Below are 23,603 nucleotides of genomic sequence, written 5' to 3' on the forward strand. Positions count from 1 at the left end.
TCACCTTCAAATACACATTTGTTTGGCGGTATTATGTATGCACTGATAACATGTGTATATCGGGGTTTGGTTTGGTTTAATATTATTCAACGTCCTTTCAACAACTATGGTCATTTAAGGACGGCTTCTACTGTTTGCAAGATGCATGCGTGTAGTGTATGCGTGTGTGTTTTGGAAGGCTGCAATATGTTCGGGTTTTTCCTTGTGATAGCGCGGAACTGATGCCGACTTTATAGTGCTACCTCACTGAAACATACTGCCGAAGGCACCCAGCAGGACACCCAACCCGGTCACATTATACTGACAACGGGCGAACCAGTCGTCCACCTCCTAAATTGATGAGCGTTAAGCAGGAGTAGAAACTACCATTTTTACAGACTCTGGTATGTCTAGGCCAGGGGACAGAACCCAAAGCCTTTCTCCCAGGGGCGAACGCTCACCTAAAGGCCAAAAGTGAGGCATTGTCAAGGGAGACATTAGGAAGAAAGAAAATGTTTAGAAAGAAGAGAAAAGACAAGATCCCAAATTTAGTCGCCTCTTACGATCATGCAATGGGGGCAGCAGGTTCCATTCTTACGCCCTACCTGCAGGGACTGTAAATCGGTGACAGGTTCACAACGGAGAATAACGTAAATAAGTCGGCACTTCAGTGATACTAAATATAAATTGCCCCTTTCTTTTCGTTGATGATCTTTAGAATATTGGATACAATTCATTAAAAAGCTTGAAATGGTCAGAATAAAACCAAACTGTCGTGAAATCCTGAGTCCGGGTCGTTTGAAGTTTGACACCCGCGTGAATGAAATTGTATGGGCGCCATCCAATGTTCTATAAGCATTGTTAGTATAACTGTCTTATTACTAATTCAGTGCAAAACGAAGTCAGCTTAGTTTTTAATGATGCTTCTTTGAGGTTATAAGAATGTCGAAAATGCGCAAGATAACGTTGCCATTTGTGCAGACATTGTAGTATCTTTAGTGCTTGTAAATTGAAGATTTGTTTTATTTGTTCTTTGGTGCTGTTTTTGTAGTAATGTTCCACTTATCTGTTGACGCCGTGGCATACTGTTTCTACCTTATGGTCATTTCATTTCAACAATTTTTTTTGACAAGGATGTTATATTGCCAAAGAGATTGGGCAACAGGCGCAGCCTATGTAAACCCTCTCCATATAAATAATACACAGGCAAATAATACAAATGTATATGGAAAATTGTTATAATTATGACTTAAAAAAGCCAAGCAATTGGTGCTCGCTCGTAGTACGTGGCAAACTTTATCAGTTAAATATACATGATCCCGGATTATTATTTTTTTCTCGGCGATCTCACAGACGTGAAACCGACACATACATGTAAATATATACATTTTCATCAAATGGATACATATAGCACCAGGGTAGTAGCTCTTGTTGTATTTAGTTTATTAGAAATGTTGTTATTCGGTGGAATACAACTTGGATGGTTCGCCTTTGTGTTCATCCTCGAGCAAGAGGGTGTGTTCGAAAGTCTGTGTGTACTGGAAGAAAGCATTCCAAACTATAATGTCCACTCCAGTAAAGTGATCTACGAAAAACAAATTGTTTCTCCCAGGATGAACAATTTAACTTGATATTCAGCATTGGAGTTGCTGTGTCGTCATCAGTAGCGTTTCCTAGTGGACAACTTCACTTGACCTTTGGCATCAAAAGGATACGAATATTGAACATGTAAGTAAGTCACTTGATAAACGAGATACGTTTGGTGTAAAGATGTGATGTAAACAAGTGAGTGTGATGTTACTACCTAGTGCACTGCTACAGTATATTGTGCATGTTGCTAGATAACAGTACCAAACTTATGGTGCTGAAATAACAAGCTGTCCAAGTACGTCCAAGAAATGACACATTACTTTATAATTATATCACTAGTTTTTACCTGAACTCGTCTTTTTTGATTATGCATTATTTTTTAATGATATGTTAGAAGTAAATGCTAGTTGCTGATTTTCAACCGAACCCACGTTTTCAATAGTATTCAAATATTCGCTATTTTCGTTCTAGTAGGGTAACATTTCTATGCCATATTTATATCTGTTTGTAAAGGAAAAAAACTCGTACTCCCGATGTCGAATGCTCTAAAGACGATACGTCCTATAAACAGCTGGGGTCATTTATGGACGTGCCTCCATGTGTTTGGAATGTGTGTATGCGTGCCGGAGTTAGGTTATGTTGATGTAGCCTCCTTGTGATAGCGCAGATCTCATGCCGACTTTAAAGTGCTATTTCACTGAAAAGACACCCACGGCTGGTACATGTACGGGGGGGGGGGGGATTGATCTTATGACTCATTGTCGACCGAATATACAGAAACCCGAATACACTAGTCTTGTTCAATCAAATGCTTAATCACTGCGTAAACAAAAAGAGTCTGGTTGAACGAGACTAGTGTATTCGGGTTTCTGCATAAACGACCATGTGGAATTGCGATAAATTCGGTCGACAATGAGTATATACGTTATCAGTTATATACCGAACTAGGAAGAATCAATGGGCTCCGTCCCCAGGCCGGGACATACCAAAGTCCTTAAAAATGGTAGTTGTTATTCCCTGCTTAGCGTTCAGCATAAAGGGGTAATGACAACAACTGATTCACCCTTTGTCAATATAATGTGACCGGGCGAAACGCTTGCTAGGTGCCTTCGGCATGGTATTTCAGTAAGATAACACTTTACAGTCGGCATCAGATTCGCGCCATCACAAGTAGGCAAATACACAAACATATCCTGTCTTCGGCACACATGCACTATCCAGGCATAGCTTACCACATGGAGAGGAACGTCCTTAAATGACCTTATACGTTGATTAGACCTTAACTATCAATAAATAACCAATAAATAATAATATTAATAACAATAGGTCACGCACTTATTAAATTATAATAATTATGTTTCACGACTCACCCCTACAGGTCGGAAATCGAGAAAAAATACACATGCTGTTACCACCTGCATACATCGTTAATTGCGACTAGTGTGGGAACGCCCTGCAGAATGGGAGATTTGCGTTTGTGTCCTCTTCTAGTCTGCAAATAAGAAATTTCAAATTAATTCGACAACTGGTTTATAAGATATGGCATAACAAAAGAGAGATAAGCCCACATTTTCATAATTAAATGCGTGAATATCGTTTTTTTGTGCGCCTTTTGGTTGAAAATTAGCCATTTTGAAGGAAATTAAATAAAAACTCTTCAATATTTGAAAGCCTTGCGGAGGCCTTTCATTTCTGCTTGCTCACTGTCCGAAACAACATAATTATGTCGGCTATTTCTGCATATCAACGCGATTTTATTGCTATGGTAAGATATCTACGCATGCGCATTGGAATAAATATGTACCAAACACGATAGCCCCAATTAACCATATGATGTTTATAACAGAAATTAGTTATTTACTTTTAATGATGGCCAAAATAACCCTTAACGCCCCCAGTCCTTTACATTGACTTTACTTTGGCTCGACTTTTACAGTTATCGTTTCTAGCTCTAATTTTCCGGATGTGGCTGATTATTTTATATCATTAATTCAGTAATGCAATATCTATGTTAAATGAATATCGATTAAACGGGGAGATGTTTGTAGTTAGAAAATGAAAGTTGATATAAAGTTGTATTAATTTACCTTTGTCTATGTTGATATACAGGGCTATGGCTGTTGCTGGAATTGTGTGCTTCTGTTTCACTTCACAAGGTATTTCACAGTCAACAATTTGTAAACATTGTTAAACATAATGATTACCTTTGATATTATAAGAGATATATAGATTCATATAATACCTTTTAAATGCATGTGATATCATTTAAAGTATTTTACGGTAATGACATTGTTCTTATTTATTTATTTGCTTACTTATTTATTTACATTTATATATTTTATAAGGAAGGTATATAAATGTGTTAGTGTTTTCTTTTCTCAACTGTTTCACGTGTTTTGTTCGGTTCCTGTTGTCTGGTGGTATCGAATGTTAGTTACTCTTTGTTGATTTTGTTAACGCTCTTGTATACAAAATGTTATGTACTTGGCATTAGTTCAGAGAATACGAACACTATGTTTAATAGCATAGATAACACTTGGCTTCCTCTCCCTGGAATAATACTTGTGGGCGTGGCTGGTCAGGCTCTGATGATATCTAATTATATACAGGTAATGCGCGTGAATACAATTAAAACTAGTGTGTCAAGTAACAATAGATATATTTGCGCTTATTCAAAGGATGCATATTTAATATGTACAAAATACTTGCTCATCAATAAATACTTACAACTTCATTGTAACTATGTGTTGTTTTCATTTATTTGTTTGGATTATGTGCTATAGTTTTATTTACTTTTGCAACAAAAAAACACACACTTTGCACAGCTTGACACCACATCGGATTATTCAACTGAGCAGGTTTGTCGGGGACTCAAATTATTCATTTATGATGAAAGCTTATTATTCATATATATTCAATTAACATGTTTATTTATTAAATTAAACATTACTGAACATGTGCTGCCATTACTACTGCGAGGTTCCTCCATTAACATCGGTCTAATCAATATTTGTCTGGTCCCGTCTGTTTTGACAATGATGGTAGTTAAGGTATGTACTTAAAGTCATAATTTTGTTTTAAAATTTTGAGCATTTGAACTTAGAAATTCTGATTTATTTACTTGTCTAGACAAATTTAGCTAGGTTGACTGATTTTAGGTAAGGCCTGTTAGACCTCCTAATGCATCAACCAGACTGAATGCTTCATACTTACATTAAGCATACATGTATACATGTGTTATATTCATTTAGTAAGATTCGTTTACATAAACATCCCCCTATTCGCTGCACCTTTCCGTGATGGGTGGGATTGAGATCCTCAATGACCTGGACAGCTATGCTGGCTGGGGCTTTGTGCTCCTTGTAGGTCATCCAAGCCAGACAGTTTGAAAAGTAGAGGTCAGACCCAGCAGTACCGTTCTTTGGCCAGGACGCAAATGCTAGGTTTGCAACGTTGTGCATTCCTTCCTGGGGGTTTGGTTTACAGATGTCCGCTTTCGGGCCAACCCTTTGGGCATTCCTCTGGAATGGTCGGGCCCTGGTAAATCCTCAGAGTCCCATGTATATAGTGTAGATTTTGTTTCTGTTCTTTCTCTTTTCTTTTCTTCCTTTTTGGTCTTTCTCCTTTTTCACACCTTTAAAATTTGATTTAGCATTTGTTTTTGTCGACCATTTGTTGGCCCTAGTGATCTTTCCTGTGTTGTTGGGCCGTTAAGCATCGATGATAATAATAAAATTACATAAACATGCTATGCATTAGGACTAGACTAGGCGCCTACCAGGAAAGCAGTAGTTACTATAATAAGATTACTATACCTTTCACAATTGATGCATTAAGCATACACATAATCAAGACACGTTGATGCATTAGGGGGTCTAACAAAGCCCCAATGTATAGCTATATAGTAGACAAACATTTCTGAAAGGACGTAGCAAATCACAAAGGGTCTTTTCTATCTACTACAAAAAGAAATAAACCGCATGTGTTATGGCCACACGAAAAGCGAATAAGTAGAAAAACATAAACTTTATTCATGACTTAGCATAACCCTGAAATAAAAAACAATAACACTTAGTGTAAAATAACATAAACAATATTCACGGGTTAGAATACCCTGATCTAGAAAAAAACCAATACACTTGTGGCATTGTCTAATTTAATATTTTGAAATTATATTTCCAATTGTTGAAGTGTTGCAGCTTTAATCAATTCTCAGCAAATGTCAATCCGTTGTACATTCTATTTTCAGAAGTTGCATGAAGATGGAGTCAATAAGAAATTCTCTTATACCTCTCTTTGTTATGCCATATCTCCTATACCAGTTGTCAGATGAATTTGAAATTTCATATTGACGAACTTCATCTATTCCAAAATACGTATATAACAACTTATTTCAAATCCATGATGAAGCACGAAATTACCCTTAACGGCCCTAGTCCTTTCGAGAGTCTTGTTTGTCGTGTACTGAACCAACTTCAAGTCCTCCTTTGCTTTATCCGTAGCCTCTTTTAAGGATTCGTGTCCTTGTTTATTTCCGTGAGTCTTATGTTTATCCTTTTCCATACTGCGTTTTGTCTTTGCATTATAATCAGTTACGTTCCTTTGTAGAAGTGCGCAAATACCTGACACCACAACAAACAAGATGGCTAAACCAATAAAAAGAGGACACTGAACGTCAGGCGGGTTTTAACATCTACCATTTTTAAGGACTTTGATATGTCCCGGTATGGGGACAGACGTCATTGCCTTCCACTCCTAAGTGAACGCTCAGCACTAACACCAAAGATAGAATGCCAAGCAAGACACTAGGAAACAGAACCTAGTAAAACTAGAGAGAAGAAGAAAGATCCCAAATGCTGAAATGGGTGCAACAGATTATTAACTAAGATCATTTCGCCGGATAAAAAATACTTGCGTAAATACAGGGGTTTCGGGTGACATATTTTAGGTTATCATTCCATTTTATTCGCGTTTTCATTCAATTCCGTTCTCAAGACTTACCTCGTTTCGTCTCCGTAGTTGACTTTTTCCTTTTTTCCCGTTCTGTTTCGTTTCATTTTTAGCCCCTTCAACCCTAATCGTTTCATTTTGCTCCGTTCCCTCTCCGATTCGAATTTTCGTTTTGTTCCAGTCGACCTCGTTCCGTGTCATCGAAGAGGCGTTTATATTGGTGTAAAATAAAATGTTTTATAAGGTTTATCGAGTTTACCACAATCGCAAGCACATTATATGTTTACGAGCATGTCGGAATTAATAAGCCTTCAACTGTTGGTAATCGCAATATGTATATGCGGTTATCAGTGTGCTATGACCCACAACAGTATAGCTACCTACACCAAACCCCTATTGCAACCAGATTAAGTTTTTAACCTTTAACCTCTGACCTTCAAACTCCTAGACATAACTAAGTAATCTTCAGTGACGGGCTGACGCAATCTGGAAGCTTGAAGTGACATCCGGAACTTGAATCTACAATTTTATATTATTACTTTTTATTTGGGAAACCTTTTGCATATACGTTGAAAGATAAATGTTATTTGTTTATTAAATAAACAATAAATAAGATACCGAATTATTCCGTAATATAATATTTCCATGTATTTCCAGTCAGTTGTATTTAGACAGGATGGGCATAGCTCATTGATGTATTTTATGTAAAGTTGATAATGAAATCGTCGGCTTTCAATCACAAAGTTGGAATTCTAACCGACATAAAACCACAACAAGAATTCAGTGGTGCTATCGCTAATTGCTATAAGCGGTATGACCGCCTAGATCAGCATTGTCCAATTATAAATAAGTTCATTTGTAGTTGCACGTTCAACAACCTATATATATTTTAATAAATTACATTGACGTGGCAGCATAAAAAAATATTGCAGTCAACACATAAAAACAAAACGAAGTTTGTATTGATAAAACATGGAACTTTATTAGGTACATGTACGTGTTTTTCCGTTTAACATAGATAGTTTATGAGAACTCGACATTCACTATGTTGTATGCGAAAAACCTCTTCTTCTTCTTTTTTTTTTTTTTTTTTTTGCTTTTTATATAATCGTGTCTTACGTATGGGAGTTTTCGATTGAACTTTACTTCAAGGGCGGCGTATTTCACATATTATTCCAGCCTCCAAACTTCTTACATAATCATGCCAGCGCCACTCATGCCAGGCTTCCATGCCAATACAAGGTTGTCCATAGTCCGGTTGACCTATGGCCCAGTTCGTGTATGTTAGGTCCATGCCAGAGCTCCCGAGCTTCAACGCAGATCCTTCTCTTTCGAAGTACACATCAAAATGAACCCCTTCGATGTTTTGTCTCACTGATAAATAAATGAACAGAGGATATATTATAAACAAATAAAAACACACATTCCCATATAAACCTTTCTGCTCTCTTTTTGAAATACTCTATGGTTGTTATAAATATTTTGGGATTTAATTCTGCTATATTCACGGTCATCAATGATAACGAAAAATTAAATACCCATCGAATATCATTATCGTGAATCATAACTGCAATAACTATATACAGGCGCACCAGACTTGCGGAAACATTCCTCTGCGAATCAACAACGCAGCAAGAGTTTCCAGATATTGGTTGGTTGTACAAGGTTTAACGTCCTATAAACAGCTAGGGTTATATGAGTACGTGCCTCCATGTGAGTTGTGTATGTATGTATGGGTGTATGTTGGATGGAGACTGGGTATGTTGGAGCATTTGCTATCTTGTGATAGCGCGGATCTGATGTCAACTTTATAGTGCTATCTTACTGAAATACCATGCCCGAGCTACCTGACACAGCATTCCGCCCGGTCACCAGATTTAAACATTCTTATGTAGTCTACTTTGAGAATTTAAAATATCAGAGTGTCGATGATCAGCCAATTATATACAGAAACTGAACGGGAGGATTACAACAATATAGGTCATCAGCTCACATTAACGAGCATGTTACAGACAAAGTGGACGTTTCTGTTTTTCCTGACAAAATTTCGAAAATACAATACGCGCATTCAAAACTCTATACAGTACATACATACTTGTTTATTTTACGAAATACCTATTGGTTGATGTTTTATGTATCTAATCGTTTAAATTGATTGCTTGGAGCTGAATCACAAGGTTTTACTAACGAGATTTGAATATATAATTATATACATCATTAACATATACATTGCTTTTTAAATACAATCATAACTATACTGTCCTTGGTATTTTAAAATATAAATACATAAAGATATTCTGGAAAGAAATATCTAGAATGCAATTATGGATTGAAATATAGTTTGCATTTAATATGAAACCGTTTAGAAATATTCGCTTAAATTAATATTTTTAATAGTAATTCATGTCACTTAGAGCATTAATATGAGTTATAAGATCAATAAAACAAAACAAAAACAAAAGTAAAATATTTGTCATCTTTCACTAATATGGGTAATGATATAACTTAAAAGATGATGAATTTAACAAAACAACTTTGAAATATTTTTCATGCTAAACTGATATTTGACTTTCGATGGCCCAAACAAGAAAGAAATTTAAAAATAAAAAGGAAGAGTGGTAGCGATTTGTCATGTTGAAATATGTTTGGGTGAAATTTTAAATTAATATTATATAGGACTACGTCATATTATATAGGAGTAGTTAAATTACACAATATAGAAATATTCACATAACCAGTTTGTATATAGGTACATTTAAAATATGACTACTGCATACTATTATACATGTACATAAATATATAAAATTAATAAATTACGTTGAATTGTTTTACATAAGACGCAAAAACGTACATGTAAAATATAAATTACTTACCACATAAGTCACGTGCCCAGTCCTGTTTCATCTGGCTATCCACGACCAATAGGCGAGCAGACAAGCTGGAACAAATAGTGGCAGCTTCACCACACGGTTTTCTTTCCGGGGAAATGGCGTAACACACGTCAGCAATCCGGTTGTGAGTGAAATTTTCCGTTGGGCAGAAATCTATTCAAGAAGAAATGCATAGAGAACAACAAGTACACTGCGCATTGAAATAGCAGGACAACATATGCTACAGACTCAACACATAAACATGTAATAGAAAAGGACACCACAGTATCAATACACGAAAACAACATATATTTATTCGTAAAGAAAAACTTACCACAGCCTCAGTTGTCAAAAGCTAAAAAAAGAATGACTTCATAATACAGAGACAAACAAATCACAGCATCAACATAATTATCATATCAAATAACAGCGTCAAAAACAACCGAACAACAGAATACCGGAGTGACAACAAAACCAAAAACTGGATATCAAAATCGATACAACTTGGTCAGAATATGGACAAAGGAACGACTTACAGAAGATCATTGAAAAAAACACAAGGAAAAGAAAATGAGGTTGTCCGGAAGTGTTGTTTTTCCATGCTAAAAGTTCAGAATTTAGGGGAATGGAAACAGCTGGTTAACCCGTTGTCAGTATAATGTGACCGGGCGGAATGCTGCGCTTGGTGCCTTCAGCTTGGTATTTCAGTGTAGTAGCACTATACAGTTGGCATCATCTTAAATGACCTAAGCTGTTAATAGGACGTTGAACAAAATAGAACAAAACCAAATCATATCACACAAAGGAATGGATTATCTCCTTGCAACATCCTGAAGTTACAAGATACGTACAATTAAAAGATACATATTGTTACAAACTAAATATGCCTCAGTGTCAACACACAAGGATGAGTAAAGTTTAGTAGAACAGTGTCAAGATATAAGGATCAAAATAGTAACACAACGTCGAAAGAAAGGGAGAGAATATGCCGCCGTAGTGACATATAAATTAAATATAGATATAATAGATTTAAGTAGATCAGATACAATAACGTCTGTTAACAGAGAAAAAATACATATACAGCATTTGGTTGGTTTGGTTTAATTTTATTTAACGTCAAATCAACAGCTAAGGTCATTTAAGGACGTGCCTCTATGTGTGTTGTGTATGCGTGCTTGCGTGATTGTAGGAAGGAGATCATGTATGTTGGTGTGCTTGCCTCCATGTGATAGCGGGGATATGATGTCGACTTTATAGTGCTATCTCACTGAAATACCACACCGCAGGCATAGCATTCCATACGGTCACATTATACTGACAATGGGTGAACCATTTGTTACCATTTCCCTAAATGCTGAACGTTAAGAAGGGAATAACAACTACCATTTTTAAGGACTTTGGTATGTCCCGGCCTTTCTCACATGGGCGAAACATATATAACATGTTCCGGATATAAGATATACCACAACTTAAACATCTTAATACAAACTATACCACAGCGTCAACAAAGACAACACAGCCTCAGCACCAACAGACAAATAGTTTAAATAGTAGTATGCTAAAATGGCGTCAACATACAATAAAAAAATAACGTCAACATTTAATCATTAAACTTACCACGGCGTTAACAAGAATTGACAATAAATAAAGTGTAGGTATAAACAAAAAATACGTTTCATGAGATAATGCACATATTCATTTCATAAGGTCCATACTTAAATATTTTGTAAATATTTTTGTCACAGCGACCCTATATACATACGTACATGTTAATGCGAAAAAAATCCTTACAAGTAAATAATACGTTACACAACCTTACATATTTCGAAAAGACCTGCTTTTCAGTACAGGATGTGCTTTAAGTTAAATGTGGTCCTTTTTCATCAATTCAAATAAAATTGCTCGCATCAGATAAGACAAATTAAAATTTCTACCTTAAGGTGCTTATCATCACCGATAAATTTGGCAAATAACGGAACATTTGTTTGGTGTAGTGTTATTTAATTTGCCTTATTGTATCAGTATCAAATACCAAACTTTAAAGTTGCAGTCACATGCATATGTGTCTCACATCCATCTTTCAGGATACAGGGTGATAAAGTCTGTCCTGATACCAACGTTTTGGCGCAACCTTTAATGACCACTGCTATCTCTTCTGAGAGGGTACAGAGGTCATAACATAAATACGTTATCCATTCGTAATTTGAAATGTTCAACATTCCTCCTCTAATTTTTTGAAATTTACATAATTAAGAGAGCTTTAGCATCTCCCTTTGGTTTCTACAGTAGTTCTGTCCAATTAGGCATTTTTGTTCCTAACATCACCAATGTGTCCTTGAAGGCCAAAGGAGCTGTATTGTGCATTGTCATTCAGTTTTGGCATACTCTATCAATAACCAAATTCTATAGATGCAATTCTATCTTTTCCGTTACGTTACATGTAATTCATACAGGCATGGACCCGGGCAAAATTTTGTAAGTTATGTGAAAGTTATTGAATATGTTCGCTGGCATGCTGATACATGGAATTCGGTTGGTGTCAAACAGCATTAAAGTTAGGTCAAAACTGAAATATTACAAGGGTTTACACAGTTTTGATACAAGTCTTTTCCAATATCTGGCAATACAATATAGATGTATACAGTCCAACTTTTGCCCTTCGACAATAAAATCATTGTTTATCCAGTGTTAATTTCGCCCTTCACATTACACTACCATATGTATGTTGATTTACGTATGTTCGCTGTAATGATAATTTTGCCCTAATCACGGAGGTCCAAAACCGACATGCCATTTTAATATATGTTGCTAAACAGGAATAATAAAATAAAATCTGCAAATAAGCTTGATATTTGCATTGCAATACAAAAAAGATATAATTTATGTGGAAAATTAACGAAATATATATATCTTACTGGGCTTTTCTGAGTTATCTCGAGTTTATGAACGACATTCTTTGAGGCAATCATGATAGAGAATACCCATATCTTAACATACTTGCTCTCTCTAAATAAACCCGTACAGGTTCGGCGAAAGAATTGGTCTGATATATCCCACTGTATGTGTATCGTTAAAGGCGACTAATGTAGGGTACCCTGCATAATTAGGAGTTTTGCTTCTGTGTTTTCGACTAAGGGGCCTTGAAGAGACCATAATTGATCTGCTGTCCCCAGTGCAACTGTATCGTTCCTGTCTTCCTTTTTTTCTTTAATGACTTTCTATTTCAGGCGGTGTCTTCCCAGTCCGTCCTCATATGGCACTGACTGTTGCGAGGACAATACAACTTGCAAATATATTTCACTGTTAGCAACACACTGTCTAGAACATGTACTACACATGTTATTGTAGTTGCCATGTAAGTGCTGAATTTTACCAACGTCTCCGACAGAAACATGTATCAAAGTGAGTCTATCATTAAATTCGAAGAATGCAGAAATATTCCCTTTTTGACACCCTTGAGTAAAATGTTCATATCTCCTATAGGGTAAAATCTGTACATTAATTTAAAACGTATCTTACCTTCCCGAATTGAAAAATATTTCCATCCATTTTCAGGGACACCATCGGAACCGGAAATAAGAACTCTGTACAGCCGACATCTCTTCTGGTTACTATGGTAACCAACCGATTCGCAGTTTACATCAGTCAGGCAATCCGACATACAGTTAAGTTTCCGATAGTTCATTTTTTCTACGACTAAGTCTGTGTCAATTCTTCTGTTGGCAATAACAGACTTCAATGATGTGAATGTTGCCATTTTCATTGAATCGGCATCAACAGGACACAAATTAATTTGGAAAATAATCAGAATGGCGATTGCTAAAGATGTGAAGCTATTCCCGTAACATTTACCTGCTATAGACATAGTTAATTTACACGTAAAGTATATACCTCTGCTAAATGTCCGAGGCTGTTCAGGCGTTTTGACCAAACTAGATGACTATGTACGTATCTACTTATCTAAGATGAATATCCTAGTCCGATGAAGACTTTTAAACAAAACGATGATGTAGTGGCATGTGTCCCCTAGATATCCTACTCCACCTGAATCCTTGATATTTGTAAAATTTGCCGTCTTTTATAAACAATTTCATGTAAAAGGAATATCAAAGTAGATATTGTCAGAAAATCTATAATTTGGATTGGACCAGGAAGATAATTACCATATTCATTATTACTCATTTGTTCAGTTAATTGGTTGCACAGAGTAAACCAATTCTAATATTAGTCATCTTTATTTCCATGTAATTGGCGTGTCTAGTGAATTAAGGTGTGTTAATATCAGGCATGTAAATACATTAATGAAGTATAAAGCACACAAATTCATTTATCATAGTGATGTTAATAAATGCATGGAAACGCCCGGGTCCGAGTTCAGCACGTGCCGCATTACAGGCACGTGCGATAGGTGAGTTTAGGACAGTGATGACACGTACAGGTGTCTGTGTATGCCTAGCAATGGAACAATACGGACTTTCCCACCCACCCGCCCCTTTTCGGAAATGCATGTTTCTGTGTCTTTCATTTTGTGATTGCAGAATCTGTAATGGTCGAGCACAATATGGATGATCTTAACAGTTCAAAAGTTCGAGACTCGCTGTTTGAAATTTCGATTTAATATTGAATAAAGTGAATAAATTTACGTCCTCGTTTATCTAGGCGGACGAACTCCCAGTAATGAGTTTGAGTTTATATGATAAATAATTTATGTTCGTTTAGAGGAGCGAACTAGAACATAACAAAAGTTACAGACGGTGTGCTTAATTGCGTTATTTCGACCTCCGATGTCAAAGGCAACTGGTGTAGATCCTTCAAAGAGAGTTTTTTTTTAAAGAATTGTACAAAAAAACTTTCATTTCAAGGAGCTCTTGACGAACGTATTGAACATTCATGTCAAATTCAGTGTTAAATATTTGCATGTTTAATACTAATGCAACTCAAAAACAGTTCCGGCGGATCTATCCTAGGAATATCAACACTGTTATGTGAAACAAAGGGTAGCCTTTCAAAATACATTGTACAGGTATTTGTTTGTATAAAACAGTATTATTCTTCGCATAGAATGATTTCGAAATCTGTTACAAACAAACTAAAATTTGTTAAACACAATTTTTTCCAAGATTTGTTTAATACAAAATATCCAAAATAACACTTCATTGTTAATTTAATTTCAATACACAATAAACAAACAGTCACATCAAGGTCACACAAATCAGCAGGCGAAATACCACGTCAAACACTATGTAAACATATTGATAAGCATACGACATCTACATACAAATTTGTTTACAAATCGGCATCAAAATAACATACAAATCAGCATGGGAGACTACCTTCAAATCAATTCACTTTACCGAACCGAAGTAATCATCATGTAAAACAGCATATAAAGGAGAATCAGACGAAATAGTATATTAAACAGAAGAAAGAACACATTAATCAGTGTACACATTCACGCGCTCCATAGAATATTCCTTGCCAGCTGCGTTGATACTGCGTATACGTCGTAAGAGTAAGTGTCAATCCTTGTATTTACACCCGAAATGCTGCAAGAAGGAAATATATGATGTATGACGGTAGCCGTTAGGATAACAAAGCTCCAATGGAGTAACAATGCTATATAAAGTAATGTAAAAATTGTATACTAAACAACATTACGCCAGTAATCCAAACACAGTAAATACTTTTTGAGAATATTTAGTATAGCTATGTTTTAAGGACGGCGGATTTCACATATTATCCCAGTCTTCGTAGAACTTGAATAATCATGCCAATGCCATCCGCTTTTGGCTTTAATGCCAATACAATCGCCATTGTATTCTGGTTGATCAGAGTCCCAATACGTGTACGTAGGTGCCATGCCAGTACTCCAAAGTTTCCATGCATGTCCGCTACTGTCCAGGTACGCGTCAAGGCACGTCCCGTCTATGTTATTGCTCACTGATAAAGAAAAGAATCCTATTATTCAGGTATAACAGGTGTTTAAATGTGTAAGTTTTTTCTTTTAATTTATTATTTGGAATGAACTACATCGAATGAAATATCCAGCAAGAGTGTCTGCACATATATACAGCATTAGTTATTTATATTTGGTCAGCAGGAAATTTTACAACAATCAGTCTTGTTGTCTGGATTGCTAGCGCGCGGGGTTCTTAATAAGGGAGGAAACCGGAGAACCTGGAGAAAACCGACTTGATCGGGCAGGTGACCCCATTCTTTTTCACGTCCTATCGGGAAACGAAACCCGGCCGTCTTGTTGAAAGGCAAGTGTGCTATCCACTGCGCCACCCTACCATCCCATGTGCACAGAACGGTTTAGATTAAAACATGCGAATTATTAAACTTTTGAAGCCTTTTGTTTTTTTCTCGTATACATATATTCATTTTTGAAATATGAATGAGGTTTATAATACAAATGTAGATTTAAGTATATTTCATAAAATTGTTTGAAGCTGGTTATGAATTTATAATGGAAAGATGGGTATTTTAAAACAATAAATCCAAGTAATAGTCCACATTATAATTTCCGGCCTCATTGGCGATTTAGAACTAGTTGTTATAATCGTTATCTGGAATAAATGAAGTACGCAAATTTTGAATTCCAAATTTCATTCGACAATTGGTTTAAGAGATATAGCATTACAAAGAGAGACATAAACCCGCATTATTTTAACAAAATGCGGGAATATCGTCTTTTGTGCGCTATGTGGCATTTTGAAGGAAATGAAACTAAAACACTCTTCACTTTTTGGAAGCCCCCGTATGCAACAAACAAATAACTATTTGACATGCTTAAACATTGTCATACCAGTGTTTATTCCCAGAAAGGATGTATTGTTTGTCACATGAGGAGGCTTTCATTTCTGCATGCTTACAGTCCAAAAACACCGTATTTTTGCTATTCTGCATAGCAACGCAATTTTGTTGCTATGGTAGGGCATCTACGCATGCGCATTGGACAACATATGCACCAAGAAAGATAGCACAAATTAATTAATATTATGTGTATAACAGAAGAAATTGTTCGAAAAAAATTGAAATATTTACTTTATATGATGCCAAAAATGACCCATAACGCGTCATCCTTTATGTGTAATATATCATGTATAATACGAGACAAAAGGCATATATGACCGGTATAGGTAACTTGTTTTTTTATTTTGTAAATATCACCGCTTAAAGAAGTTTTGCTCTTTTCATAATCAATAAAAAAAAGGTGATTTCAAGATTAAAAGGACCAAACTACTTCATTTGCAAATAGGGTTGTGTTCTCAAACATGTTTTGGCCACGGACTTTGTCCCCAGGATATGACAGAAGCATGGGGACAATCATGGTAGCATGCATTTATTTTCGAATGCTTAGCAAATGCAGATATGTTATACATTTAAGATCTCGAATATTACCATGTCAAAAGTCATGACCTTAGCTTTCTTTCGCAGGACCAGACCCTTTAGCCTGTCATGGTAACATATATGTATTCGTCTTTTCATGTCAAGCAATTGGTCATGTATATATGGTTATGGGGTTTTGTTTGCAAAGGAGCAATGCTAGTAGCATTTGAATGTCCGTCTCTTCATGTAAGAAACGCATACAAGTGATAATATTATGGGGATCTCGATCGTTGTAGGAACAGCAGTTATATACTCCTAATTCCGATATTATGACTAATGATGCTTAAGACCAAATCTGGTAAATATAATCCCTACTCTTGTACTAAAGAAATAGAAATTTAAAGATTAACTTTTATTTTTACAATAGTGTTTTGGCCCTCTGCTTCCAGGAGGCAACATGCAACATTTATACAACGTATGGTCACGTTGGTTAGATGTTGCTCCATCCGAAATATGGTTAATTCCTAACTTTTACTAAATGCAGTGGGTTTTAATTTTTTTTGGTCATAATAGCAAAACGATGCAAGTAAATTGCCACATTTCCAGTTATTATGAATAAGCAGCACTTCCAATGGCATGGCAAAGCCTCACGTGCATGCCCTTCGGAGCGTTGGGCTACTAAACCATATTTTGTTTTAAAACTACTCAAGAATATAAGCTGAAGCGGTTTATAACTAAAGCATATAGCATCCATGCAGAACTACAAATTAACTAGTTTTTATCCCGTTAATTATAATCTGTATTTACCGCACAAGTCCATTGCCAAGTATTGTTTAGCCTGGCTGTCTACGGTAAGTAGTCTCGCAGATAAGCTTGAACATACAGTAGCAGCTTCAGCACATGCTTCTGTTCCAGGGGGCGTGGCGTAACATACGTCAACAATCCGGTTGTGATTGAATTTTTCCATCCGACAGAAATCTATTGGATCAGGAAATAATGAAATGCAGTTGATAGTATAAACACAATAGGACGACAAATTCATTACAGTGTCAACACTTCAGGACAAAACGCACAATATTGCAGCACCAGCACTAACATACTTAATTATGACAAGGTAATAACAGCCGAGGCAATATATATTACAGGGTCAACTGGAAAAATCAATAAATACCTTTTTTCACCTAGCGCCTTGCTTTTGGAATTAATGTTGAACGTTCGCCAAGGTAAGGAAGGCCATGGGTTCTGTACACATGCCGGGACATTCCAATTTTTTTTAAAAACGGTTGTTGTTATTCTCTGATTATTGTTCAGCATTTAGGGAAATGGCAACAACTAGTTAACCCGTTGTCAGTTTAATGTAACCGGGCGGAATGCTGCGCTTGGTATTTCAGTGAAGTAGCACTATACAGTCGGAATCAGATCCGCGTTATCTTAAATGACCTTAGCTGTTTATAGGACGTTTAACAAAATAAAACAAAACCAAAACATATCACACAAAGGAATGGAATATCTCCTTGCAATATCCTGATGTTAAAAGATACGTACAATTACAAGATACATGTTATTACAAAATAAATATACCTCAGCGTCAACACACAAGGACGAGTACAGTTTAGTAGAACAGTGTCAAGATATAAGGATCAAAATAGTAACACAACGTCGAAAGAAAGGGAGAGAACATGCCACCGTAGTGACACAAATGTATCAAATATAGATATAATAGATTTAAGTAGATCAGATACAATAGCGTCAGTTAATAAAGAAAAAATACATATATAACATTAGTTTGGTTTGGTTTAATTCTGTTTAACGTCATATCAACAGCAAAGGTAATTTAAGGACGTGCCTCCATGTGTGTAGTGTATGCGTGATTGCGTGAGTGTAGGAAGGAGACAGTGTATGTTGGTGTGATTGCTTCCTTGTGATAGCGCGGATCTGATGCCGACTTTATAGTGCTATCTCACTGAAATACCACACCGCAGGCACCCAGCATAGCATCCAGCACGGTCACATTATACTGACAATGGGTGAACCAGTTGTTACCATTTCCCTAAATGCTGAACGTTAAGAAAGGAATAACAACTACCATTTTTAAGGACTTTGGTATGTCCCGGCCTTTCTCACTTGGGCGAAACATATACAAAATGTTCAGGATATAAATAAAAGAATAACAAAGAGAAACCACAATTTAAGCATCTTAATATAAACTATACCACAGTGTCAACAAAGACAACACAGCCTCAGCACCAACAGACAAATCGTTTAAATATTAGTATGCTAAAATGGCCTCAACATACAATAAAAAGAAATAGCGTCAACAATTAATCAATCAATTTGCCACGGCTTTAACAAGAATGGACAATAAACAAGCATACTGAGTATTGCTGAAGCAATGCATGTCCCCTACCGGCCCCCGCAATCTATTAAGATGCAACAGGGACCTCAACCTAGATCCGAGGACCTTGAAACTTGAACTTGTCCAATATATTGAAATATTTTACAATAATGTGAACTTTGGCTAAAATCCATGAAAGAATGAGGCACTAGAGTGCTGACAAAGTTTTTCTAAAATAGTAATGGTGACCTTGTCTTGCCCCGATTACCTTGAAATTGTCCAAGATATTTAAATTATTTACAATAATGTGAAGTTTCATTAAAAACTAGGAAAGAATGAAGGCGCAAGAGTGCTGACAAACTTCTTCGGACAGACAGCGAGGAAAACTTTAGGTATTCTTGTTTTCCTCTCCCTCCCTGCCACCCCCACCCAGTTTCACCGGGAAGGGAATAAAAATACTAAGAAATCTTATTTGTTGATTGTAAAGGTATCTTTACAAGTGTGTGAAGTTTGATAAACAGGCAAGGAAGAATGTTAAATAAAATTTTCTATTTATAGTAACTGTGACCTTGACCATTTGACCTTAAAACTCGAACCTGTCCAACTCCAACTTGTCGAAGATATTTTAATTCTTTATGACTGTGTGAAGTTTGATTAAAAACCAAGAAAGAATAAAGACGCTAAAGTGCTGACAAAGTTTTTCCATTTATAGTAATAATGACCTTGACCTTGATCCGATGACCTTGAACTCGAACTTGTTGAAGATATTTTAATTCTTTACATGTTTGTAAAGTTTGATTAAACTCCATGAAAGAATGAAGGCTCTAGAGTGCTGACAAACCTCTTCGGACAGACGGACAGACACACAGACGGACGGACACACAGACGGACGGACGGACGGACGGACAGACGGAGGGGAAAACTATAGTCCCCCCGATTTCACCGGTAGGGGACTAATAAAGTGTAGGTATGAACAAGAATTTACGTTTCATGGGATAGATATGCACATATTCATTTCATGAGGGCCATACTTAAATATTTTGTAAATAGTTTGTCACAGCGATCCTATATACACACGTACATGTACAGGTTAATGCGAAAACAAAATCCTTACAAATAAAATAATACGTAACACAACCTTAAATATATAGAAACGACATGCTTTTCAGTACAGGATGTGCTTTAAGTTTAATGTGGTTCTTTTTCATCTATTTAGATAAAATTGCTTACGTCAGTTAAGACAAATTAAGTTTTTTACCTTTGGCGCTTATCATCACCGATAAATTGGATTGTATCAGTATCATATACCAAACTTTAAAGTTGCAGTCACATGCATATGTGTCTCACATTCATCTTTCAGGAAACAGGGTGATAGAATCTGCTGGTCGATGTCCTGATATTAACGTTTTAGCGTAGCCTTTAATGACCACCTTTATCTCTTTTGAGAAGGTACATAGGTCTAACATAAATACGTTATCCATTCGTAATTTGAAATGTTCAACATTCCTCCTCTAATTTTTTGAAATTTACATAATTAAGAGAGCTTTAGCATCTCCCTTTGGTTTCTACAGTAGTTCTGTCCAATTAGGCATTTTTGTCCCTAACATCACCAATGTGTCCTTGAAGGCCAAAGGAGCTGTATTGTGCATTGTCATTCAGTTTTGGCATACTCTATCAATAACCAAATTCTACACATGTAATTCTATCTTTTTCGTTCCGTTACATGTAGTTCTGACAGGTATGCCACAGGGCTAAATTTTGTAAGTTATGTGAAAGTCAAAACTGAAATATTACAAGGGTTTACACAGTTTTGATACAAGTCTTTTCCAATATCTGGCAATACAATATAGATGTATCCAGTCCAACTTTTGCCCTTCGATAATAAAATCATTGTTTGTCCAGTGTTAATTCCGCCCTTCACATTCCACTACTATATATATGCTGTTTTACGTATGTTCGCTGTAATGAGATTTTGCCCTAATCACGGATGGCCAAAAACGGCATGTCATTTTAACATATGTTGCTCAAAAGGAAAATAAAAATCTGCAAATAAGCTTGATATTTGCTACTCAATACAAAATATCTATACTCTAAATAGATATATTTTAGGTGGAAAATTAACAAAATATATATATTTTACAGGACTTTTCTGAGTTATCTCGAGTGTCGGGATGACATTCTTTGAGGCAATCATGATAGCGAGTACCCTTATCTTACCATACTTGCTCTCTCTAAATAAACCCGTACAGGTTCGGGGAAAGAATTGGTCTGATATATCCCACTGCATGTGTATCGTAAAAGGCAACTAATGTAGGGTACCCTGCAGTTTTTCCTCTGTGTTTTCAACGAAGGGGACCTTGAAGAGACCAAAATTGATCTGCTGCCCCCAGTGCAGCTTTATCTTCTTTCCTGTCTTCTTTCTTTTCTTTAATGACTTTCTATTTCAGGCGGTGTCTCCCAAAGCACCGGTCCTCATATGACCTTGGCTGTTGCGAGGACAATACAACATCCAAATATATTTCACTGTTAGCAACACACTGTCTAGAACATGTACTATACATGTTATTGTAGTGTGAGTGTTGAATTTTACCAACGTCTCCGACAGAAAAATGGATCAAAGTGAGCCTATCATTGAATTCGAAGAATGCAGAAATATTCCCTTTTTGACACCCTTGAGTAAAATGTTCCTATCTCCTATAGGGTAAAATCTGTACTTTAATTTATAAAGTATCTTACCTTCCCGAATTGAAAAATATTCCCATCCATTTTCAGTGACACCACCGGAACCGGAAATGAGAACTCTGTACAGCCGACATCTCTTCTGGTCACTATGGTAACCAACCGATTCGCAGTTGACATCAGTCAGGCAATCCGACATACAGTTAAGTTTCCGATAGTTCATTTTTTCTACGACTAAATCTGTATCAATTCTTCTGTTGGTAACAGACTTCATTGATGTGAATGTTGCCATTTTCATTGAATCGGCATCAACAGGACACAAATTATTTTGGAAAATAATCAAAATGGCGATTGCTAAAGATGTGAAGCTATTCCCGTAACATTTACCTGCGGCAGACATAGTTACTTTACACGTAAAGTATATACCTCTGCTAAATGTCCGAGGCTGTTCAGGCGTTTTGACCAAACTAGATGACTATGTACGTATCTACTTATCTAAGATGAATATCCTAGTCCGATGAAGACTTTTAAACAAAACGATGATGCAGTGGCATGTGTCCCCTGGATATCCTACACCACCTGAATCCTTGATATGTGTACGATTTGCCTACTATTATAAACAATTTCATGTAAAAGGAATAACAAAGTAGATATTGTCAGAAAATCTATAATTTTGGGTTGGACCAGGGAGATAATAACGATATTATTTATTACTCATTATTTCAGTTTATTGGTTGCACAGAGTAAACAAATTCTAATATTAGGCATCTTTGTTTCCCTGTAATTGCGTGTCTAGTGAATTATGGTGGGTTAATAACAGGCATGTAAATACATCAATGAAGTGTAAAGCACATACATACATTTATCATAGTGATGTTAATGAGTGTATGCAAAAGCCCGGGTCCGAGCGCAGCACCTGCAGCATTACAGGCACGTGCGTTAGGTGAGTTTAGGACAGTAATGACACGTACAGGTGTCTGTGTATGCCTAGCAATGGAACAATACGGACTTTCCCACCCAACCGCCCCTTTTCGGAAATCCATGTTTCTGTGTCTTTCATTTTGTGATTGCAGAATCTGTAATGGTCGAGCAAAACATGGATGTTCTTAACAGTTCAAAACCAGATGGAGATGAAGACAGAGAGGAATATAAAGTTCGAGACTCGCTGTTTGAAATTTCGATTTAATATTGAATAAAGTGAATAAATTTACGTCCTCGTTTAGCTAGGCGGACGAACTCCCAGTAATTAGTTTGAGTTTATATGATAAATAATTTATGTTCGTGTAGGAGGAGCGAACTAGAACATAACAAAAATTACAGACGGTGTGCTTAATTGCGTTATTTCGATCTGCGATGTCGAAGGCAACTGGTGTAGATCCTTCAAAGAGAGTTTTGTTTGTACAAAAAAACTTTCATTTCAAGGAGCTCTTGACGAAGGTATTGAACATTCATGTCAAATTCAGTGTTAAATATTTGCAGTGTTAATACTAATGCAACTCAAAAACAGTTCCGACAGATCTGTCTTGGGAATGTCAACACTGTTATGTGAAACAAAGGTTAGCCTTTCAAAATACATTGTACAGGTATTTGTTTGTATAAAACAGTGTTAGTCTTCGTATAGAATGATTTCGAAATCTATTACAAACAAATTAAAAATTGTTAAACATAATCGTTTTTTTCCAAGATTTGTTTAAGGTGGCTCCACACATCGTCATCAGCGTCCATTTTCGTGACGTACTTCCGGAAAAAGTACAGCTCGGACTCAATTATCTTGATCGAAATGTGCATGTACACCGTGTCGTCATTTCCGTATTGCGTATCGGGCATTCAATATCGTAGTGCAAATTATAGTAACACCTGGGCCGTTT

General features: G+C 36.3%; 1 protein-coding gene across 2 annotated transcripts; it reads right to left on the bottom strand.

The window, feature by feature from the left end:
* Positions 1-7,498: 7,498 nt before the first annotated feature.
* LOC110449357 (collectin-12-like) lies at positions 7,499-21,973 on the bottom strand. Of its 2 annotated transcripts, none has more exons than XM_021496177.1 (3): positions 21,793-21,973; positions 9,393-9,563; positions 7,499-7,893 (listed from the first exon to the last, which is right to left on the bottom strand). In XM_021496177.1, exons 1-3 carry the CDS (start codon positions 21,956-21,958, stop codon positions 7,667-7,669), a joined length of 564 nt encoding a protein of 187 aa, XP_021351852.1. In that variant the 5' UTR covers positions 21,959-21,973; the 3' UTR covers positions 7,499-7,666. The 2 variants fall into 2 exon arrangements, with proteins under 2 accessions (XP_021351852.1, XP_021351851.1); XM_021496176.1 differs by lacking the exon at positions 21,793-21,973 and adding an exon at positions 12,909-13,427.
* Positions 21,974-23,603: the final 1,630 nt, after the last annotated feature.

Source organism: Mizuhopecten yessoensis, unplaced genomic scaffold (assembly GCF_002113885.1).
Source record: "Mizuhopecten yessoensis strain PY_sf001 unplaced genomic scaffold, ASM211388v2 scaffold4583, whole genome shotgun sequence".
In the NCBI taxonomy this organism is placed as follows: Eukaryota; Metazoa; Mollusca; class Bivalvia; order Pectinida; family Pectinidae; genus Mizuhopecten; species Mizuhopecten yessoensis.

Bases quoted from the DNA above. Each gene is read 5' to 3' on its own strand.
- LOC110449357 (XM_021496176.1), bottom strand. From the start codon at position 13,254: ATGTCTATAGCAGGTAAATGTTACGGGAATAGCTTCACATCTTTAGCA. The intron at 9,564-12,908 runs GTAAGATACGTT...CTTCTTGAATAG, and splicing joins ATATTTTTCAATTCGGGAAG to ATTTCTGCCCAACGGAAAAT. The intron at 7,894-9,392 runs GTAAGTAATTTA...TTTATTTATCAG, and splicing joins CTGGGCACGTGACTTATGTG to TGAGACAAAACATCGAAGGG.